Source organism: Pelobates fuscus, chromosome 6 (genome assembly GCF_036172605.1).
Source record: "Pelobates fuscus isolate aPelFus1 chromosome 6, aPelFus1.pri, whole genome shotgun sequence".
Classification (NCBI taxonomy): domain Eukaryota; kingdom Metazoa; phylum Chordata; class Amphibia; order Anura; family Pelobatidae; genus Pelobates; species Pelobates fuscus.
The window spans coordinates 255,595,608-255,619,168 of NC_086322.1; the positions used below are offsets into that span (position 1 = coordinate 255,595,608).

The 23,561-nt window shown below is 39.5% G+C and overlaps 2 protein-coding genes across 2 annotated transcripts in view; both read left to right on the forward strand.

The window, feature by feature from the left end:
- The window catches only part of ST6GALNAC1 (ST6 N-acetylgalactosaminide alpha-2,6-sialyltransferase 1), a 168,337-nt gene extending 158,285 nt beyond the window's left edge, over positions 1-10,052 (forward strand). Inside the window, exons 8-9 of the mRNA XM_063458981.1 lie at positions 7,414-7,513; positions 8,454-10,052. Of these exons, the coding sequence (XP_063315051.1) occupies positions 7,414-7,513; positions 8,454-8,624 (271 nt within the window). The 3' untranslated portion in view covers positions 8,625-10,052. The remainder of the gene's footprint in view (positions 1-7,413; positions 7,514-8,453) is intronic.
- Positions 1-23,561, forward strand: part of JMJD6 (jumonji domain containing 6, arginine demethylase and lysine hydroxylase) — a 363,289-nt gene that overhangs the window by 339,713 nt on the left and 15 nt on the right. The window lies entirely within an intron of this gene.

The window sequence follows — 23,561 nt, forward strand, 5'->3', positions numbered from 1 at the left end:
TGATGTTTCTGAGTGTATAATAGAGCTCCACAGCCATAATACTCGCAGTAATGTAACAAAGATATAAAGTAGTGTGTAGGCGCTTCACAAAATAGAAAAATAGTGAATACAAAATCTAAATAAAATGCAGTGGTTGATAAAACAGTGTTTCCCAGACACTAAATAGAAGTAGATGTAGGTAAATGGTGTATATCAAAACCACATTGAAAGGGACAGCCCCAAAAGGCGAAGTAGTAGTAAACACACAACAAATACAACCTGAATGTTGAAAGATGGCAGAATGCTATCTAAAAAATAAATACATAACATAACATAGTGTATACTGTGATATACAAATGAAAACTAAACAAAAATGGACTACCACTCACATTAACCAGAGCAGTCCCAGGCTCTGTATAGCAAGCTCAAGGGTGCCAATACAGGCTAACAAATTTCCAAAAGAGTAGATGGAGAAGATTCCGTAGTGTAAAATATATATTTATTCAGAATAAACTAATCCAAAAACTTTAGGTACTTAGGGAGTGGAACCCAATAACAAAATATAAAAGAAGGGGTATGCACTTACCCTAAAAGTAGTAACCAGAAGAGTAATATAAAACAAAATAGTAACAAGCAAGTAAATAGCAGCAAACGCGTTTCGGCTTGATAGCCTTCTTTCAGTGCTGTTCCTCGTGTCTTCAGTGCTTGTTTAAATACACCCGGCATCCCAAATCGCCTGTGCGTGGTTTATTTCCGCATGCGTCACTTCCGGCATTGTCGAATGATGTCACTTCCAGTTTCGTCAATTGGAACGCATGGTGAAACGCATACAGCGTTATGTCATTTCCGGTAGCCGGAGAGAGTTCTTATACATAAATAATATCACTCAATAATATAAAGAAAAATAAATATAGATAAAAAATACATAATGAGTACATCTATAATCAATAGGTAGCTCAATAAAGGGTATCTTTCTGTATACATATAATACATATATCCAATATATACTGTATATATGAAACAGAATACATATGTAAAAAGTAAGAGGAAGAATGTAAGAGCTGGCAAAAAAAAAAAATATATATATATATATATATATATAAGAGCAGTAGGAAAGATGAATATAGAGTTATAAAATTATAAAAATATGAAAAAGAATACAAATCCAAATTTAATATAACAAATGAATGAACTCAAAATCTAAATTTAATCTATTAGGGGATAAGCAATCTACATCAAAAATCCACTTGCTCTCTATCTTTGCCAGCTCCTTCACATTGTTTTCACCTCTCCAATTTTATCTTTTTCAAAAATGGCCATAAATGATAATACAGATGGATCACTCCTATGTTTCTCAGCAAAATGTGCTGAAACACTATGTTTCATATACCCCCTCTGGATATTTCCCACGTGCTCCGCAACACTAGTCTTTAAAGCTCTTGTAGTCATTCCTATATATTGCAGACCACATGGGCACCAGAGGAGGTATATGACATTAGTAGAGTGGCACGTCAAAACTTGACGAATGGAGAAAGTACGATGATTATGGTAGGAAGTAAAATAGGTGTTTTTTTGTTTTTTGAAATAAAGTTTTTTTGCATGCAACACATGATTTACAAGGATAAAAACCCTGTTCGATATTAAAGAATCTAGTGTTATCTTTTTTATCTTTAATAAAGCTGGTAGTTAAGTGTTGCTTTACATTTTTTGCACCTCTATATACTATAGTTGGTTTTTCTCCTATAATATTTTTAAGAGTTGGATCTGATTTAAGGACATACCGATATTTATTAATAATATATATCCCTACGCTCTTTTTCTTTAATCATTTCTATAAAGTTATCTAATGACCTCATATCATTTTTTTCGACTAGTCTAGTTTTTAAAAACTGTGCCTGTTCATCAAATAATTTAGGGTCACTACAATTTTTATATAGACGCAGGAATTAGCTATTAGGCATATTATGTAGCCATGGGCCATAGTGACAGCTCGAAGTATCAATATATCCGTTGACATCGACCTTCTTGAAAAAGGTCTTAGTTTGAATGGTCTGATTTTCAATATATATATATATATATAAATCAAGAAAGCTGATGCCATCGGTACTATGTTCACTAGTGATACATATATCTGAATGATTGAAGTTTAAAAAATCAGTGAAAGATCTAAGTGAGTCTTCGTCCCCTCGCCAAATAAAAAAGATGTCGTCAATGTACCTGCGATAGAAAACCAGATTCTGCGCCCAGCAAGCCTCTGAAAGAAAAAGGTTTTCCAATGTGCCATAAAAAGATTGGCATAGCTGGGGGCGAATCTGGTTCCCATCGCACTACCCTTTAACTGTAAAAATTATTTTTCATCGAACCAAAAATAATTATTATTAAGGATAAGTGTGATACTATCCATAATAAACGTAATCTATTCTTCTCTCATATCACTTTGATGTTTCAAAAAATACTCTACTGATTCACAACCCAAAACATGTGATATACAAGTATATAGACTTGTGACATCACATGTAACTAGGAAATATTTTTTTTCCCATCGTATGTCCATCAAATTTTTTAATAAAGATGTAGAGTCCTTTATATATGATGGCTGTGATATCACTAAAGGCTGAAGTTGTTTATCTACATACTCAGAAAGATTACTCAAAAGTGACCCAACCCCAGACACTATAGGTCTGCCAGGTGGATTTTATATTAAATTTGGATTTTTTTATCTATATATTTGTATTTTTATACTTTTTCATATTTTTATAATTTTATAACTCTATATTCATCTTTCCTACTGCTTATATATATATATATATATATATATAATTTTTTTTTGCCAGCTCTTACATTCTTCCTCTTACTTTTTACATATGTATTCTGTTTCATATATATATACTGGATATATGTGTTATATGTATACAGAAAGTTACCCTTTCTTGAGCTACCTATTGATTATAGATGTACTCATTATGTATTTTTTAATCTATATTTATTTTTCTTTATATTATTGAGTGATATTATTTATGTATAAGAACTCTCTCCGGCTATCGGAAATGACATAACGCTGTATACTTTTTCCACCTGCACTGTGAATGTTTACATGGTGTGTTCAATAAAAACATGGCAACATTTCATTCTTTGTGTGTTATTAGTTTAAGCAGACTGTGATTGTCTATTGTTGTGACTTAGATGATGATCAGATCACATTTTATGACCAATTTGTGCAGAAATACATATCATTCCAAGGGGTTCACATACTTTTTTTTGCAACTGTATACAGATTACACTATGTGTGTTTTTTAACTTATTTAATATAGGTAAAATACAAACCCTTTGTATTATTGGTTACCAAATAAATATTGATTGCAAGGTAAATTAAAACATATTTTTCTGTGTGAGCAAGTCACCTTATCTGTTTTTCAATTTTACACACACACACACACACACACACACACACACACACACACTGACAGTCAAACACTCACTTACACACAGACTCAGACATCCAGCCTCCCTACCTCCCTGGGGTCCAGTGTTGGGCAGCACCTCACTCCTCCAGCGCACTGTTTAGTATGCCGGGGCCGGACTGATCTCATATTCCGGCTCCTGGCATCACAGAGGGCGCATGAGTGAGGAGTGGGGAGCCGCAAGAAGAGCCTCCCTCGCCACCCACACTGCCGCCGCCTGCCTCCGGCATTCATTGGCAGAGCAGGCACCTGCCATCAGGATAAACAGTTGCCTGCTCTGCCATACTGAAGGACAGCTTCTTGGGCCCCCTGTGACAGGACTCCTCCAGGCGCCCCCATTTTCAGGTGCCTGGTGGACTGGCCCGGTGCTGAGGGGGCGTGGTTCTAGAGCCGCTCACAAGCACTGCGGCTCAGGACAGGGGGAGCCCACCAGGAAATATCCCGTTGGGTGCCCCCAGCAGGCCGACGCCCTAGGCGAATACCTAGTTTGCCATTCTCTCAATTCCCTGTATACTGAGACTGCCGGGATACCTACTTGGAAGGCCGAGACTGAGAAATGTGTAAGCAACTGGAGTGAGAAAGGGAGCAGTAGGCCACATGAATTACACACTGAATCATACAACTGACTGAGTTTGCAGTGTGTGTATGTAATATATATATATATATATATATATATATATGTGTGTGTGTGTGTGACAGTGTACATACATCATTGAGTGTGCATATGTGTGACACGGAATGTGTTTGTATAATAATGAGCATGCATGTGTACTGTACCTTTAAACGACGATGATTGTTATACAAGCAACGGTTTAATGTTTTTATGTTTTATTGATATTGAATTTTTCCAAGGCTAGCTTTCTCCATATGTATGTATCAATGAAAATGTGTGTTTGTGTAAAATGTTAACATAGCAACTCAAAGCAATCATTTAACAATTTCAGATAGACCACATTAAATTCTAAAATTATTAATTAAAACTTTAACTTAATCTAGAATACCGCTGATACTATTTTAACATTACACTATAATCACCACATAGAGATGTTTCTCTATTTTATAGTCATAAATAGGATATCTAAATAAACCTCACACTCTGATACCTCGAAAAATATCCGAGGGCACTCTGTTTTCTAGGAGCTACATATCTTTAGTCTGTGTGATTAAGAAGGGCTCCACAGCAATATTACTCTGAGTAATGTGACCTTAAACTACATTAAACGTGTTTAGAGATCAGTTTGTATAAATAAAATACCCCTGATCACACTTCCTACTCACACCCTGTAACAAAACCCCCTGTTATTGCCTGGAACCCCTAACCCAACCGTGTGCACAAAAACCACTGTTCAGTCCCTATATTTGTTTCATGGAGCTGAGAACAAAGACCATTTGTTTATTTGCATTCACCAAAAGTGACTAATCATGTATTTGGCCATAACCATTCGAATACCGAATAATCTGTCGAACGACCGACCACCCAGAGCAGGAGTGGGGCACTGTTAAGAACCTCAGTGGTTATGGTACTGAGAGCTTCTATTCCTTTCCCAATCGCTGAGCATAAGTGATTATAGTTGCATTTCGGGTGTAGAGGAATAGTGTAGATGAATGCAGCTTCCAAGACGATTCTCCCCAGCAAATAAAGGGTTACTCAAGCATGAGCCTAGACTTCATGAAGGGTATAACAGGAATACTGTTTTATTGATGCCAAACTGGCTTTTATGGAAATCCTCCTGCAAGATGACCTCCCACAATAAACAAAAGGAACAACCAAACATAATACAGATTTCCAGTAAAACCCTCCCTTCCTCTGCCTGGGAGATAATGAGATAAGTTAAGGAATAACCCAATTATCTCCAGGCAAAGGGCACACAATTTCCCCAAAACTTGGAACACCACTTGATACACAAGGTATCCCCACACATGTCCCCTGATAGCCCTGATCTGGGAGACTAACATATTCAAATTTCACCTAGATAGGTTCAGGGGTTCTCAAAAAGTGTGGAAGTCTTAGTTCACCAACCGAACACGAGGCTCCTGCCCAAAACAGTTCCACGAATGCAGTGTGTGCGGTTGGTCAATTCAGAAAACAGCATAAAAGTGAATAAAAGCACGAATGGAGCCTCCTGGCTCATAGGAGCGATTGTTCCCCATGTTTGTATGAATCAAATTACCGAACGGCACTCTCCTAGCTGTTCGGCAACAAAAGGAAGCAGGCGTTTGTATGTTTCAGCGGTGTTCGGGAAGTCGAGTGTCCGATTTTAGTTCCAGACACTTGGCGACAAAGTCCCGCTGCCTCCTTTCATGCAAACAAGATGGCCGCCGTTTTCTCTTCCACGTGGCATTCAACTATACGAACGGTGGTCGCCAAGAGAGCGCTTAATAGACAGTTCCCTTCGAAGATAATTAGCCAGGAGGGTGGTCGGTGTTCGGTAGTTTAATCTACCGAACCAATAAATCCAAAATAAACTAAATACAGCAGAAAGTCAAGAATTAAAGGAGAAAATACAGAAAATAAGTATTTTCTTCAGAGGCACCAATTAACCCTCTTGACCTGTAAAAACCGCAAACACCTCAACATTCCAGTGGTTTAACAGGGTGGTCAGCGTTCGTCTGTGAGAACACGTGGCAGCGGCCATATTGTTTAGTCAAATGCACTCAGCGGTGTTTGGTCGTCGAGTGCGTGGAACTGATTTTGGCTTCCTTTTTCCACGAACACCGCTGAACTTCTACCTTCTGTACGTTTGACTAGAATCATACGAACAAGGCGCTAATTTGTGAGTTTATTCATCCGAACAATCTGCATCCATTGATGGCAGGCACGAACGGTTTCGTTTGTGTACTTTGCACTTATTATAATGGGAAAATAGACCCACCACATAGACTGAATGTGTGGAACTGCTTTGGGCAGAGAAATGTGCGAGCGGTCGGTCACATCCACCTTTTTACTAACGCCCGAACCACTGGTCCAATTCGAGCCATTTTTGGATATGTTGTTGCTCTGATTGTACTGGTTATTAAAATGTATTTAAAATGTATTTTTTTTTTAAATCCTATGCATAGTTTTAGAGTTATGGAAAATGTGAAAAAGTATATTTTTTAGCTTGGAGATAATTGAGCTGATATAACGATTAACTCAATTATCTCCTAAGCAGAGGGGAGGAATGTACTGTAATTAATGGGTGTACTTTTACTGTAAATCTAAAGTGATTGGCCGCTGTATTTCCATTGTCAGTGCCCCACCAGGTCCAGTGGGTGGTAACGTTACTGTAAAACCTGCATAAAAGAAACTGCTTGTGTGGTCATTAAATCAGTTCTGCTTAACCCTTCAAAACGTAGCCTTGTCTCCTTATTGAAATGGAACCTGCTCAGCATAATCACTAGTTATTTTAAGAGCTCTGCTCCTCTCTCTACTCTGATCCATCAGATGGGATATCGCAACTACACTACAGCACAGCATCTTGCCGGGAAGAAGGACATCTCCAACGGCAGATACCCCTCTACAATCTGGGTAGCCGTTACACACCCAAAGTTAAAATGTCCCTCTTTGTCAATCTGAAATGCTTTAAAGGCATGCACTCTGTATTTTATGAAAAGAAGTCAGCAAAAAATTGCATTTTCCTTACGGCAGCCGATTTGTTAATTCTTCTGAGGGTAATTTATAACTTTGCAGACGTCACAAATCATTAATTTTCCATAAAATAATATATTCATTAGGCACCTACATATTTTGCAGTATTTTATAATTTTAAGATAAAACAAACACCTTCAGATGGAACTATACAGTGCCATCAGATACTGGGCAAGAAGTTGATTAAAATCAGGTCCAATCTCAGACTAATATTACATAACTTTTAGATGTATCCCTGTGCAGATTATAGACTCCTGTCTATTTTGGGCAACTTTTACTGAACTTTTAGCAAGTTTAGTTTGAACCCTTTCAATAACGACGTTGACATTTTTAACTTTTTTTTAGGTTTTTGCGATCTACCACATTGAATGGAACTTATTGGAATTTATACAGGCCAAGTACAGGCGCCATGCTTTTGCTGACTGCAGTTCATCTGTGTGATACAGTAAGTATTAAAAAACATATGGAATGGTGTGTCTAATACCTTTTTTCATGTAGAATGAGCTAAAAAGTCCATTAAAAAATCATACTCTTTATAGAATTGTATCTCTGGTAGGACTTCGATAACCAAGCTCATATAGCCTGGGAAGCAGATTGTAACTGTGGACAATATATTTATTAGTTTTTATAACATAAGAGTTCAAAAATATCCACTCGCCCTCTAGCCATTGGTGAGTATAAAAATGTTTTTCCTCCACTGGTGAGGTTCAGGATATGACCATTGGACATCTGGGGTTTTCTTTTGTTTCTCTTCACCTGGGTAGTTAAAGACCTCCAAATGGCTGGAGATACTTATTTAGATCCCTCCATAGCTCTCTGAAGATCTAATCCCACTACTTGGTGGAACACAAGTAGTGTGTGGTTGTTGGACTCATTAAGGTTTGACAATGTTAGGGGCCTGGGGAAACATACAAAAAATAATCATAAGTGATAAGCCACATTATATATTATGCTATAATTGTATTTTTTTAGTTATTTGTTCCTTCTGCATTCCTTGTCATATGCTGCTTTAACACCATGTGTTCAATGTAACTTTTCCTATCTCTCCCCTGTTGTTAATGTTGATGTACAATTAAGTAAAATTAGGCATTTGGATAAATCAGAATTTAGACAAAATTAAAAGTGTTAATAAATCTGTGAATGCACTGTTAATGTCTTACATCAACATTTTTGGGTGGAGAGGTGTGCCTATTTTGTTCTTATGCACGTTCGAGATATATGATATTTAAAATACTCTACATACCTTCTATTTAAGGATTCTATTTTTTATATACATTTTCTACCAGTAACATAATGAACAATGTAAATAGTGTGAACATATATTTACTATTTATTAGATAATAAATAAATAGAAATATTAATTAGTTATTTTTCTTTCGTTAAAGGTTAGTGCATACGGTTTCATGACGCACGATTACAAAAACTATTCTGATCATTACTACGACAAAGATAAAAAGGAAACTACTCTATACATTAATCATGACTTTCTATTGGAAAGAAACCTGTGGAGGCACCTGCATGGGGAAAATATAATTAAGCTCTACCTAAGGAAATAAGAATCAAATCAATCTTCTGGTGTATTCAGCAGAACACCAACAGTAAATCCTTGGAAGATGGCAAAATTACTCTTGCTCCAGATCCTGAGTAGTGGACATTGAATTGTGAAGTCATTAACTGTTAAGTACGATATATTAAATAATGATGGAATATGTAAAAAAAATGGATTTAAGAATTTACTCTGGTTACCATAACAACTTTATCTCAGTTAAGTTGTTATGTTGCCAGGAGGTCCCCAGGCGCACTCTAACCTCAAAGAGTTAAACCATTCTCAAACAGTTTTCCCCCGAAAGTTACCTCCAGCGCCGATCTCCAGGTCCCCCAGGCGGCATTGTGCTACTAAAACTCAGCTACAGGGATTAGCTCTGCATCAAGATGAGAAACAGCGTTTACATTATTTGATACTTTATTACAGTCTGATCATATCTCCAGGGTTTTCTTAAGTCTCTATTTTGTTTTGTTTGTTTCCAATCAAGTTTTACTTATTTTTCACTTAAAAGGTTAATGGCTCCAAATTTGACAGAGGTGTCTTTCTTTATTCCCTTTCAGTACCCCACCTCCCCATCCTATAAGTAGCATAGCATGGTCTAAGAGTTGCTAGGAGATATTTTGAAAAACAGTATTCTTTTAGCATTCAAAGGAATCTCTCATTCTCTCACACTGCTGAGGACACTGATTAACTGGCCTTCAGTTTAATGCTCCTGCTATTTATTCAGCCTTCTCTGTTCTTACTTTCCTTTGCTCTTACAGTTGTATTTTTCCTCTACAATTTTATCTTACTACATCTCACTAAATTGATGTTTTCAGAACAGTTTTCTGCAATACTCATTTCTATAAGAATAAACTACTTTTGTTCTACAATACCAGACACACCAGGTTGGATTTAAAAGCATTTTAATGCATTCCATTACAATATAGAAAATAAATAAATTGACTTATACATATTTAATAATTTTGATTTATATTAAATTAATGGGCAGATTATGTGTTAGAATCCTGTACTGCACATATGCACAGTTACGGTCTAAACAGGACTTAGTGTGAGTTACACTCCTCAGTGGTACCGGATTCTATTTTAAAGAGACACTATAGTTACCAAAACAACTGTAGCTTAATTAAATAGTTTTGGTGTACAGGCCATAACCCTGCAAGCTCACAGCTCAATTATATGCCTTTTAAGAGTTAAATCCTTTTGTTTATAAACCCTATTCACACTTCCCTGCATGTGACTTTAACAGCCTCCCTAACTAAACACTTCCTATAAAGTAAGATCGAATGTTTACACTTCCTGTATTGAAAATTATGTTTAATTTAGAATATCTTATCTACTGTTCTGTTAATAGTTTGCTAGACACTGCAGGCGCCTCCTGTATGTAATTAAAGTTCAATTTACAGAGCAGGGGACAAACATGTTTACAGTAAGTCACATGTGATTGAAAATGAAACCATTTTGCTTTCATGCAGGCTGTATGAGTCACAGGCAGGGGAGGTGTGGCTAGAGCTGCATAAAGAGAAATAAACGTGATTTAACTCCTAAAAGACAGAGAATTGAGCAGTTAGACTGCAGGGAAATTATCTATATACTAAAACTAATTCATTAAGCTTAAGTTGTTTTGGTGACTATAGTGTCCCTTTAACCCTTTCACGACCGCGGACGGTTCAGGACCGTCAGCGGTAAAACGTGCGTTTGGACCGCTGACGGTCCTGAACCGTCATAGCGGAAAACGGGCTGCAGGAAGCGATCAAAGATCGCTCTTGCCCGTACTATGATGTAACTATCTGCCAGACATCCCAGGCAGATAGTAACATCCAATTACGGTGTGTGAGCGATCCGCGATCGCTCACAATTGGCTGCTGTCAAAGTGGGTGTTACAAACACTCACTTTGACAGTGATCTCTGCCCCTCTCTCCTCTGTAGCGTTTTGTGAGGCGAGAGAGACAGAGATCGTGATAGTTTGTTGCAGCAGAGTGTTCCAGAGAGTTGTAAAAAGTATCAGCAGTGAATTCAAAATCCATTTTAACCCCTTCCCTGCCAGATCTGTTTCAGCAGTGCATTTGTACTGTCTGTCTTTTTTTTTTTTGCCCTTAAAGGGTTAAATTTGTTTTAAAAATATTTGTCTTAGTCTGTCTTAGTCTGTTTTAGTCTGTCTTAGTCTGTCTTAGTCTGTCGTAGTCTGTCGTAGTCTGTCGTAGTCTGTCGTAGTCTGTCGTAGTCTGTCGTAGTCTGTCGTAGTCAGTCAGTTTCCTTCCCCCAAATCTCCATTAGATTTTTGTGACAGGAGTTAGTTTAGGGATTGCTGTTTAGTCTGTTTTAGTAAAAAAAAAAAAAAAAAAAAGTATAAAAAAAAAATTGTGTGTTTGTAATTTGTTTTAGTCGTGTGTAAAACATGCAGCGTATGTATAACTTGCAGGAGGCATATGCCTTCTTGGCGTCAGACTCTGACGCCACTGACACTGCGTCAGATTTTGACCCAGGTCAGTTTTCTGACATGTCTAGTCAAGACGACATGTCATCTGTGTGTGAGCCGGCTGAAGAAAGAAGCTGTGCTTCCTCTGCTATGCCAAATGTGGAGGAGGACTGGGTACCTCCACAGTTAGCCGAGCCCAACGTCCCCCCTTTTAGTGCCAATGCAGGCATTAATGTTAATGTGGATGGCTTCTCCCCAATGCAGTATGTAGAACTATTTTTAGGGGATACCATCTGGGAGGAGATTGCTTCCCAGACTAACTTGTATGCTACCCAATTTATTGACAACAATCCAGGTAGCTATACAGCCAGGGAGCATGACTGGCATCCCACAGATGTCCCAGAGCTTAAAAAATTCTGGGCTCTCACATCGCTCATGGGAATTATAAAAAAGCCATCGATTCGCTCATACTGGAGCACCAACCCAATAATGTCGAGTCCAGTATTCTCCCAAACCATGCCTAGAGCCAGATACGAGTTACTGCTGAGATTTTTACATTTCAGTGACAATACCCTCTGTCACCCTAGAGATCACCCCCAATACGATAGGCTTTATAAAATACGCCCACTGCTAGACCATTTTCAGGACAAATTTTCGGATGTTTATACCCCCCAACAAAATTTATCCATAGATGAATCTCTAATGAAATACAAAGGGAGATTAGGGTTCAGACAATACATCCCCTCAAAGCGCTCTAGGTATGGCATTAAACTGTACAAACTGTGTGAGAGCGAAAGCGGATACACATTTGCCTTTCGTGTATATGAGGGGAAAGATGGTCAACTGGACCCTCCTGACTGTCCTGACTCCCTGGGGACAAGTGGGAAACTTGTATGGGACCTACTAAACCCCTTGTTTAATAAAGGTTACCACCTTTATGTGGATAATTTTTATAGTAGTGTCCGTCTATTTAAAACCCTTTATGCTTTACAGACACTGGCCTGCGGCACTGCCAGAAAAAATTCCAAAGATTTTCCACGATCTCTCATAGATGCAAAATTAAAAAAAGGCGAATGTAAAGCACTTCGGAAAGCTGAGGTGCTTGCACTAAAATTTAGGGACAAGAAGGATGTCCAAATGCTCACCACCATCCATGATGAACGCATGTCCGACGTCTCTGTCCGGGGCAAAGTAGAGTCCAAACCGGTTTGCATCAGGGCGTATAATAAGTACATGGGTGGTGTTGATTTGGCTGATCAGCTTATGCAGCCGTATCTTATTTTACGAAAAACCAAAGCATGGTATAAAAAGGTGGCTATATATCTGATGCAAATAGCAACCCACAACTCATTTTTACTTTTTAAAAAAAATAATCCAGGGAAAATCACCTTTCTCCAATTTCAATTGAAAATAATTTCTTTAACAATTTATGGAGATGGACAAGTTCCAACAACGGTGCAAGCTGAGTCCAGACATTTTATTTTTAAGTTACCGCCAACTGCTAGAAAAAAAACCCCCCAGAAACGTTGCCGGGTCTGTTTTAAAAACGGGAAAAGGACAGACACCCCTTTTCACTGTCCTGATTGTCCTTCGAAACCAGGACTCTGTGTAGGAACATGTTTCAAGCAGTACCACACAGAACAGTTGTAAGAAGTGTTCCTGAATTTTTATTTTATTTTCTGTTTCTTTGGAAAGCAGCCATTTTTTTGTTAGTCAGTTTCCTTCCCCCAAATCTCCATTTAGATTCTATTTGCAGGAGTCAGTTTAAAGATTGCTGCTAAATGTACATTTGCTACCTGCACATTTGGCCTAACAAGTTTTCTGGCAGTAACACATAACCAGCTGTCCAAAACCAGATGACGTGTGCATAAAAACCAGAATAAAGAAAATACCACTACACTTTCTTTGGGGGGAAAAATGGTTGGGGGAAAGAAGTCAAAACACCCCATCCTCTATAACATTTGATGTCTACTTTATAAAAATATATACTATACATATTGGCATGATGGTAACATTAACTGGGGGGTACAAAAATATGTCAAACTGAAGATAGACCAAGCATACCTATATATCAAGATGAAAAACTGACATGTACAAGTTCTGATTGTTGCCTTTTGGCCCCCAAACAACCCGGCAACCATATACATGGGGGGTATCACTGTACTCAAGAGATGTTGCTGAACATATTGGGCAGTGTTTGGCAGTGACACGTAACAGGATCTGTTAATTCATGCCTAAAGTACAATGTGTGTGACAAAGAAACAAAAAAAGATTACTATCCAAAAGTTTGACAAAGGCTGGTGGTAGAATTCAGTGCATGAAAAGTGTTAAAATACCACAATTTAAAATGCCCTGGGTTGTCTACTTTTCAAAAATATATGGTTTGATGGGGGTAAAATACATTGGCTCAAATGGGACATGGGCGCAGGTTGATTACATGTCAAAATTCCAAGTTGGGAAACTGATAAGCGCACCTGCCAAACGTGGCCTTTTAGCCCCCAAAGAACCCGACAAGCCTATGCATGGGTGGTATCACTGTATTCAGGAGATCTTGCTGAACACATATTGGGGTGTTGTTTGGCAGTGACACATAACAGGATCTGATAATTCAGGACTAAAGTACAAGGTGTGTGAAAAAAACTGAAAAAAATGTACTAACTCAATGTTTGACAAAGCCTGGTGGTAGAATTAGTGCATGGAAAGTGTAAAAATTCCACCATGTGAAATACCCTAGGGTGTCTACTTTTCAAAAATATATGGTTTGATGGGGGTAAAATACATTGGCCGGCTTCAAAAATGTCCCAAATAGGACATGCATGCAGGTTGACTACATGTCAAAATTCCGAGCTGGGAAACTGATATGCGCACCTGCAAAATGTGGCCTTTTAGCCCCCAAACAACCCAAAACACCTATACATGGGGGGTATCCCTGTACTCGGGAGATGTTACTGAACACATGTTGGGGTGTTGTTTGGCAGTGACACATAACAGGATCTGTTAATTCATGCCTAAAGTACAATGTGTGTGAAAAAAACAGAAAAAAAATTACTAACTCAATGTTTGACAAAGCCTGGTGGTAGAATTAGTGCATGGAAAGTGTAAAAATTCCACCATGTGAAATACCCTAGGGTGTCTACTTTTCAAAAATATATGGTTTGATGGGGGTAAAATACATTGGCCGGCTTCAAAAATGTCCCAAATAGGACATGCATGCAGGTTGACTACATGTCAAAATTCCGAGCTGGGAAACTGATATGCGCACCTGCAAAATGTGGCCTTTTAGCCCCCAAACAACCCAAAACACCTATACATGGGGGGTATCCCTGTACTCGGGAGATGTTACTGAACACATGTTGGGGTGTTGTTTGGCAGTGACACATAACAGGATCTGTTAATTCATGCCTAAAGTACAATGTGTGTGAAAAAAACAGAAAAAAAATTACTAACTCAATGTTTGACAAAGCCTGGTGGTAGAATTAGTGCATGGAAAGTGTAAAAATTCCACCATGTGAAATACCCTAGGGTGTCTACTTTTCAAAAATATATGGTTTGATGGGGGTAAAATACATTGGCCGGCTTCAAAAATGTCCCAAATAGGACATGCATGCAGGTTGACTACATGTCAAAATTCCGAGCTGGGAAACTGATATGCGCACCTGCAAAATGTGGCCTTTTAGCCCCCAAACAACCCAAAACACCTATACATGGGGGGTATCCCTGTACTCGGGAGATGTTACTGAACACATATTGGGGTGTTGTTTGGCAGTGACACATAACAGGATCTGTTAATTCATGCCTAAAGTACAATGTGTGTGAAAAAAACAGAAAAAAAATTACTAACTCAATGTTTGACAAAGCCTGGTGGTAGAATTAGTGCATGGAAAGTGTAAAAATTCCACCATGTGAAATACCCTAGGGTGTCTACTTTTCAAAAATATATGGTTTGATGGGGGTAAAATACATTGGCCGGCTTCAAAAATGTCCCAAATAGGACATGCATGCAGGTTGACTACATGTCAAAATTCCGAGCTGGGAAACTGATATGCGCACCTGCAAAATGTGGCCTTTTAGCCCCCAAACAACCCAAAACACCTATACATGGGGGGTATCCCTGTACTCGGGAGATGTTACTGAACACATATTGGGGTGTTGTTTGGTAGTGACACCTAACAAAATCTGTGAATTTATACCTGAATTGCAATTTATGTGAAAAAAATAAAAAAAATAAACTACCTATGCAAAGTTTGACAAAGGTTTATGGTAAAATGGCTGCATAGAAAGTATCAAAATATTCTTAGATGAATACCCTGGGTTATCTAGTTTAAGAAAAATATATACATGTGGGGTGTTTTTTGGAGATTTATGACATAACAGTGGTACAATGTCACTATTGATACATTTGAAAAATGTAAATTTTGAAACCGCAATTTCCTACTTGTACTTATAGCCCTATAACTTGCAAATAAAAGCAAAAAAACACGTAAACATTGGGTGTTTTTAAACTAAGGACAAAATGTTTAATCTATTTAGCAGTTTGTTTCATTCGATTTTGTAGATCAGTAAAATATTTTTTAAGTAGAAGTCAAAAAACACGTTTTTTTGGGTTTTTTTCACCATATTTTACTATTTTTTTTAAAGTAAATGATATGAAATGATACAAATAATGGTATGTAAAGAAAGCCCTTCTTGTCCTGAAAAAAACAATATATAACTTGTATGGGAACAGTAAATGAGAGAGCGGAAAATTACAGCTAAACACAAACACCACAAAAGTGTTAAAATAGCTCTGGTCCTTAACGTACAAACATCGCAAAAACAGTCCGGTCCTGAAGGGGTTAATGACTGCAGTAGAAATTACTCATGGCTGTAAACACCTTATTACTGGTATACTGGGACATGTATTGCAGTCCTGGAAAATTTTCTGCAAACAATTCTGCACTTGACTTTAAGTACAGCTAACTAAATTATGGACACTTTTCACTTTTGACAAATTAGTGTGCCACGTTGACTTATATTAGAACCTACAGGCAACCATATGTATAAAAAGTGTTGTCTTCTGAAAAGTAGTCTAAAACATTAAATATGGATGGGCGTGGCCTGACTCTTCATGTGAGCGGTTGCATCTCCTGTGAACTCCCAGATAGCGGAATCTAATATAGCCAAAAGAATACCTCAATTTACCCAAATGGACAATACAAAGAAATCCGTGGCTCCTCTGGCCCCCCCGAATCTGGGAGCGAACAAAAAAGCCGGGGATCTAGACAAATATTTTTTTATAAGGTGAGAGTACTCGCGGTGGATACAGACGACAGTCTGGTGACGCCATCTTTACCACGTGACTCTCCACCACACAGTCCAACACCATCAGAACAAATGTCTGCATTCAGAATGTCGGATATATAAAAGATTCTGCACAGCTTGCCATCGAAAGATGACAAAGCCACCATGCTGGCCTGGCTTGAGGCCTCCGTTCAGGACCAGATATCTTCCCTGGCGACAGAAATAAGGCAAGTCGGCAACAGAGTGAGAGACCTGGACGAGGGCAGAGACCAGATATTAGACAGGCTCCACATTCTGGAGCAAAGACATGAGGTACTAAACTCTAAATTAATGCACAACGTGAAAAATGTGGAGGACCTGGACAATAGAGGTCGGAGAAATAATATAAGGAAACGGGGCCTACCTGAGGTACGTGATTCCACTGAAGATCTCAATGCCATTTTACAATCCTTATTTAACAGTGTACTGCAATGCTCAGCAGAAACCCCAATTCTTCTGGACAGGGTGCACAGAGCATTTAGGCCCAAAGGCCTGGCACAAGATGTACCCCGCGATGTCATTGGCAGACTGCATTATTATGCCGAAAAAGAGGCAATTATGAAAAGCTCATGGGATGCCTCAGGGATTCTGTACAATAACGCAAGATACAGTTTCTACCAGATCTGTCCTAGATGACGTTAAGAGGGAGAAGAGCACTAAGGCCAGTAACCCAGGCACTGCAACAAGCGGGAATAAAATATCGATGGAGATTTCCATTTTCCCTCATTGCAACTCATCAAGGTGCACAAATCTCTCTTTCCTCGGCAGCAGACGTCGCAGGTTTCTCCAAACAACTGGGCCATCCAAATATGGAGGTGATGGACTGGTACGATGTAACAGAGACTATTCGAACGCCAGCACTACCTCAACGCCCCCAGATGGAAACTACGTGAAGGACAGAAAAGAGCTATCTGAAATCACCACCGAACTCCCCATTCAGTAAATCCAAGTGGCAACCTTCAGGACCACGAAGGGACTAACACGTAAAATCTATTCTTCGAAGGGCTCGAGATACTCCTAACCCACAGACTCTTGAGACTGCAATTCCAGCAGGCAGTGTTGATTCCACATTGATCCTCAAGTGAGGTTGACGGGGTGTGAGGAGCCCAACACACATTTAGCTGTCATGTACACTGAGACACTTATCCGCTATTGGGGGCTTAGCAAAACCAAACAACACAAGCTACTAAGCCTTTAGGTGCACAGTTTCACTGACATACACAACAGAGAAAAGCTCCGAATCATATATCACCCCTCCCCCACCCTCATTTGACCTGGGACCGATTAGGCCCTGAGCGGTACTTTAACTTGATACACCGGTTTCTTTATTCACTACATCCTGATCCAGTTCTGATAGCTGGATACACACAGGGACTAGTACTGACTCCAAAATAGTAGACAGGAGACTAAGAAATGAGATAGTAGATGCTTATACATCAAAGGAGTCAATGTCTTCTATTGTATTTTTTTACATTATTGATTCCTTCATGGCTAACACACCCAAGGGAGCATTGTATATATTTGTGATTGCTTTTGAATATTTGTGATTGTTGTTTGATTATTGTTTTTGTTTATCTGTTCTGAATATTATTTTAGTTATGCAAATCTTCTAAGATTAAAATTTTAAACTGCTAATACTGTAGTATGCCTGAACGTAGATACACACATCTACTTGTATATAACATAAGGTACCACGTGATTGCAGACTAGGGGCACTGTACCAAAATTGAGATGGGCTCACTCAATATTCTTTCATATAATGTACGGGGCCTCAACACACCAGAAAAAAGGCGGATGGTACTCAATGAATTCACCAGACTAGGGGTTGACGTGGTCTTTGTCCAAGAGACATATTTAAGAGGAAGGGATGCTCCCACCCTCAGGCATCCCAAATTCTCCCACGTTTTCTACAACAATTTTACTAAAAGCAAATCGAGGGGTGTGGCCATCCTAATAGGGGCAAAAGTCGCCTTCACATACTCAAAATACATAACAGACGACTCAGAGAGATTTATTATACTCCAAGGGCTGATCAGATCCTCCCCTATCACGCTTGTGGCAGTTTATCTCCCAAACAAACACCAATGTGGAACCATTCGGAAAATCATGGCCATTGTACAAAACAATATGGCCGGTTCCCTGATAATAGGAAGGAACTTTAATATTTCACTGGATGCCGATAAAGAACGCACAGCCCTAAACCAGTGCACTTAGCCACAGCCAGACACCAAATTAGACATATACTACACTCCAACAAATTAGTCGACTGTTGGAGAGTATTTCACCCAACGACGAAGGATTACACCTATTTTTCGGTCCCAAAATCAGTCCCATTCCCAGATAGACTTTTTCCTAACCTCCCACAGAGAACTGTCACTAGTAGCTGACTCATCCATAGGTATCATAACCTGGTCCGATCATTCACCCATATTTCTCACAATACACATACCATCCAGTCCTAAAGGCCTGTGGAAATTGAATCCAAGCCTCCTGAACTCAATCAGATTAAGGATTCAATCCGCACCATGTTAAGGCATTACTTTAATGAAATTAAAATGAAGGATACATCTCCCTATACCCAATGGGAAGCACATAAGGCAGTAGTCAGGGGGGAACTGATTAAATGGGGATCACATGTCAAAAAAAATCACCAAACTTTTGGAAGACATAAAACAGACTGAAGAGGCACATAAACACAACGTCTCAGATCCAATATACCACACTCTTATAGCACTGAGGTCCACTCTTACAAGACAAGACTAAAAAAGCCATATTATGGACGAAACTAAAATATTACGTTCAGGGGAAAAGGAATGTTAGGCTGCTAGCACAAACCTTAAAGCAAAAACAAACGTTAACACACATCCTGAATATTAGGAAGGCAGACAATACACTAGCATAGACAACGGAAGACATAGCCGTCTTAACCGAGGCTTTTGCGACTACTATACTTCCCTTTACAACTTACAAGGAGGACCACCCAAAACCGATGAAATAAATACTTACCTAAAGGACAAATTCAACAAAATTCTCCAGATCCTTGGACGAGCCGTTCACTTTGGACGAACTCAGACACGCCGTTAAATCAGCCCCAAATAATAAAAGCCCAGGCCCGGACGGGTTTTTGGCAACGTATTATAAAATCTTTCAAAAAGAGCACTTTTTGGAGGCCATAAATGCTATCTCCCCTAAACAACACATTCCTCAGTCCACCCTGGAAGCGACTATAACCTTGCTTCCCAAACCGGGAAAGAACTTGGAGAGGTGCTCGAGCTATTGCCTGATGTCTCTCATAAACGTAGATGTCAAGGTCTTTATTAAGATGTTGGCATCTAGATTACGACCTTTCCTCCCAGATTTAGTCCACCATGATCAGGCCGCATTCATTCATATATGAAGCCAAAGACAACACTTCCAAAATCATAAATCTAGTTCACTTAGTTAAACTAAAGAACACTCCAACCTTAATATTGGTGATTGATGCGGAAAAAGCATTTAACAGGGTGGACTGGACCTTTCTCATGGGCATTATAGGCACTGAGGTTTGGCAATAGATGGCTCTAGTGGATCCAGGCGATATACAGGCAAGTATACAGCTAAATTGAAACGGGCAATTGTCTGGGTCCTTCTAGATTACAAATGGCACGCGACAGGGTTGTCCCCTTTCACCCCCTTTTATTCATCCTAGCCCTTGAACCTCTCCTACAGGAGGTCCGTAAAAGACAAACCATAGAGGGCGTACACATACAGAATCGGGAATACAAGGTGTCGATGTTTGCCGATGACTAACTCTTAATCATCGAACACCCTAAGAGCAGCTTGCCACATTTGATGGAGACAATTTGGAAAAACAGTGATCTCTCTAATTTTAAAATCAACATCCTAAACCTGAACCAGTCAAACACACAAGTCTCGGGCCTCAAGCGGATATACCCATTTCAATGGGCCACACATTCGATAAAATACCTGGGGGTACATATAACCACTTCACCTAAGTCTTTATACTACGCTAACTTCCCAGGCCTCCTAGCCTCAGTACAGAAAGACATTGAGTCATGGGACAAACCCCACTTTAGATGGATGAGTCGGATTAACATCATCACCATGAATATCCTCCCACGCCTTTTAGATCTCCTAAATACCCTGCCCATAGACATCCTGCATAAGTTCTTCCACACAACACGGTCCTTGCTTACAAAATTAATCTGGACCAAGAAGCGACCGCGCATATCCTACCACATACTGACAAGACCCAAGGAGGGGGGAGGACTAGGATGCCCAAACATACTCCACTACCACCAGGCTGCACACTTGGGGACAATCATTAAACGGTCACAAGTCAGAATTTAGAAGTACTGGGTACAAATAGAACAGATGAAAATAGACACTCCCTGAAAGGCCTTACCAAGGAGTCTCCAGGACCTTCCTACGATCACAGCCACACTCAAAGTATGGAAGAAATTGCAACATCTTCCAGAATTCGCACCGGCTCCCTCACCTAAATACCCGATCTCCCACAATCATCTATTCCCGGTAGGGAAAAGAGGACTACTACTACACACTGATCCCACAATGGGAAACGCGACTTATGTGCCATAGCATAGTGACAGGAGGGGGAATGAAACCACTCCAAAACTTGACAGATAAGACCAACCCCACTCTAGCCCAGACATTCCAATATCACCAATTAAAGCACTTTAATGTAGGTTTGCTACATTGGTCATCAAGAGAGGAAACACAGTTTGAGAAAATGTGCATGATGCCCCCTACCAAAAAAGTAACATCCCAATGCTATTGCCTTATACAATCCCAAACAGGCAAGCGCTTACCTTACCTCATGAGGGAAGGGACATAATGGTTCTCACAACCGGTGGAAGATAGGGATTGGGTACACATATTTACAAAAATGATGAGATCACACTCCAGCATACCTTTGCAAGAAACAAATTACAAATTTCTCTTGCAGTGTTATGTAACCCCAGTAGATGCCCAAAGATTCAATCCCCAAAACTCAACGCTCTGCTGGAGATGTGAGAACCTACCAGCATGCTCGAGGATAGGGTTCTGGATGGAGGTTGTACGTATTACAGAACAACTAAGCAACGTAAAACTGCCCCTCCAGCCTCAGACGATCCTCTTCTTTCAAATCCCAATCTCACCGAATTTTTTTTTTAAATTCTCTAATTTATTTCTTGCTGACAACAGCTAATTGGTGAGAGTGGAAAATTGGAAGCCGTCTGCTAGGCTATCTAAGAGGAAATAGTACCAAAAGGTTGACACCATCCACAAACTGGAGGAGTTGAGAATGACTGCCCTGGGCAAATATCACATCTTTGCCGATATATGGGGACCATGGGTGCAATACTTGAAAGAGAAAAAATAGGCAATAGGGAAGGGGCGAGATTAAACACTTCACAGGAACCAAGCAGGGGCCACTCCCGTACGCAAGATTGCCTCAAAAATGTCATCCGGTACTAAGATCTCTTACACTATGTTTCAGGTGTTTCAATGATACACATTGAATTTCAATATGTCTATGCTGTTAAACCTTGATATACGTATAAAGTAAAAAAATTTAAATCTAGACCGAGGATGGGGCCTATAATCACAAGGTTTAGACAGACCTCTGCCAATATGTTACAATTAGGTTTTACTGAGGTCACCCTTATATCACAGAGGTAAACACACCAACATTAGCCCATACTGTGAATAATCTGTGAAAATTAAGATGTATGGCTTGTCCTCCGTACTTATGTTCTAAACAATGTTATGTAATACAAAAATGTTACTTCACAATGTACCATGTAACTCCATCTTTGAAGTATTAATACTGTATATCCAAAGCTCGGATGGAGAACATATTTCTTTGTATTGTTATGAAAAAATCTGGTAAAAATAAAACATATAAAAAAATACATTAAAAAAAATTAAATATGAGGAAGTAATTGGACAAAGTACGTAACACAATTTATACTGCTTTCATTTTTAAATTATTTTTTTTGTGCAGGGCAGGTGAATAGATACAAAGAAGCTTGAGATGCCACGACAGCAATGGCAAGCATGCAATAGCAGACATTTTGTTACATAAACATGGCATAAAAACACTTTAGCACTATTTTTTGTTAAAGGAAAACAAAAACTAAAATTTACTGAAGGTGATTGTTCATTCATGTTAGGACACAATTCGGGACTTTCTTCTGATCGGAATTTCATTCTAATGAATGAAACTCCGATCCGCTTTTGTGCCGCAGCTGCAACTTGCAGCCACTTAGTAGATAACTCCCTAATTCCAATGGTATCAGGGAACTATCTACCAAAAGATTACATAGTATTAGTAAATTCTGCCCCTGCACAGCCGCAAATCGGTCAGAGTGTCCATGATGACCTTTGTCCACTGCCAAAATCATCTTCAATGGGGACATGAGTATCAGCACTGGACAATGGAGCAATGAAAGTAAGTTGCCTGATCTAATCATGTTTTCTTTTAGATCGGGTGGATGGCCAGGTGCATCGTTTACCTGGGTAAGAGATAGCAGCAGGATGCACTATGGGAAGAATGCAGGTGGGTGGAGGTAGTCTTATGTTCTGGGCAATGTTCTGCTGGGAGACCTTGGGTCCTGGTATTCATGTAGACGTTACTTTGACACATACCACCTACCTAGAGATTTTTGCACACCATGTACACCCCTTCATGGCAATGATGTTCCCATGGGCATCCGGAGTGGGAGCAAGGAGGCCATTCCCCCTGGATTTTTAACATTGCCCTCTGCCCACAGGCAAGTGCCTTTAAAATCATTTTCCCTCGGACTGTGACAGCATGTGTCTGTGTGAGGGAAAGAAGGAGGGATGTGCTGGGGGCTGGTGTGGTCCCATTTAGGCTGCAGGGGGCTGGAGGGAGCACTGTAAGGCTCCGTTCCAAATCCCCAGATATTCTGTGCTTCTTTGCTCCACCCACCGCACATAAGCCCCACCTCCAAAACACAAGCCCAGCCCCCACACTAACGCTGCTGACCTCGCCGGAAGGAAGAAATGGAAATGGACACATAACCTCCAAGTTTCCCACAGACTTCTATGACAGGTAGGTGTCAGCCCATGACAGTGATTGTGATGTGTGTGTGTCCCTGCTAGTAAGGGAGCTTATATGGGTGTATCTGTCAGTAAGCTTGTCTGTAGTGAGCTTGTGTGTGTGTCAGTGAGTGTGCCTATAGG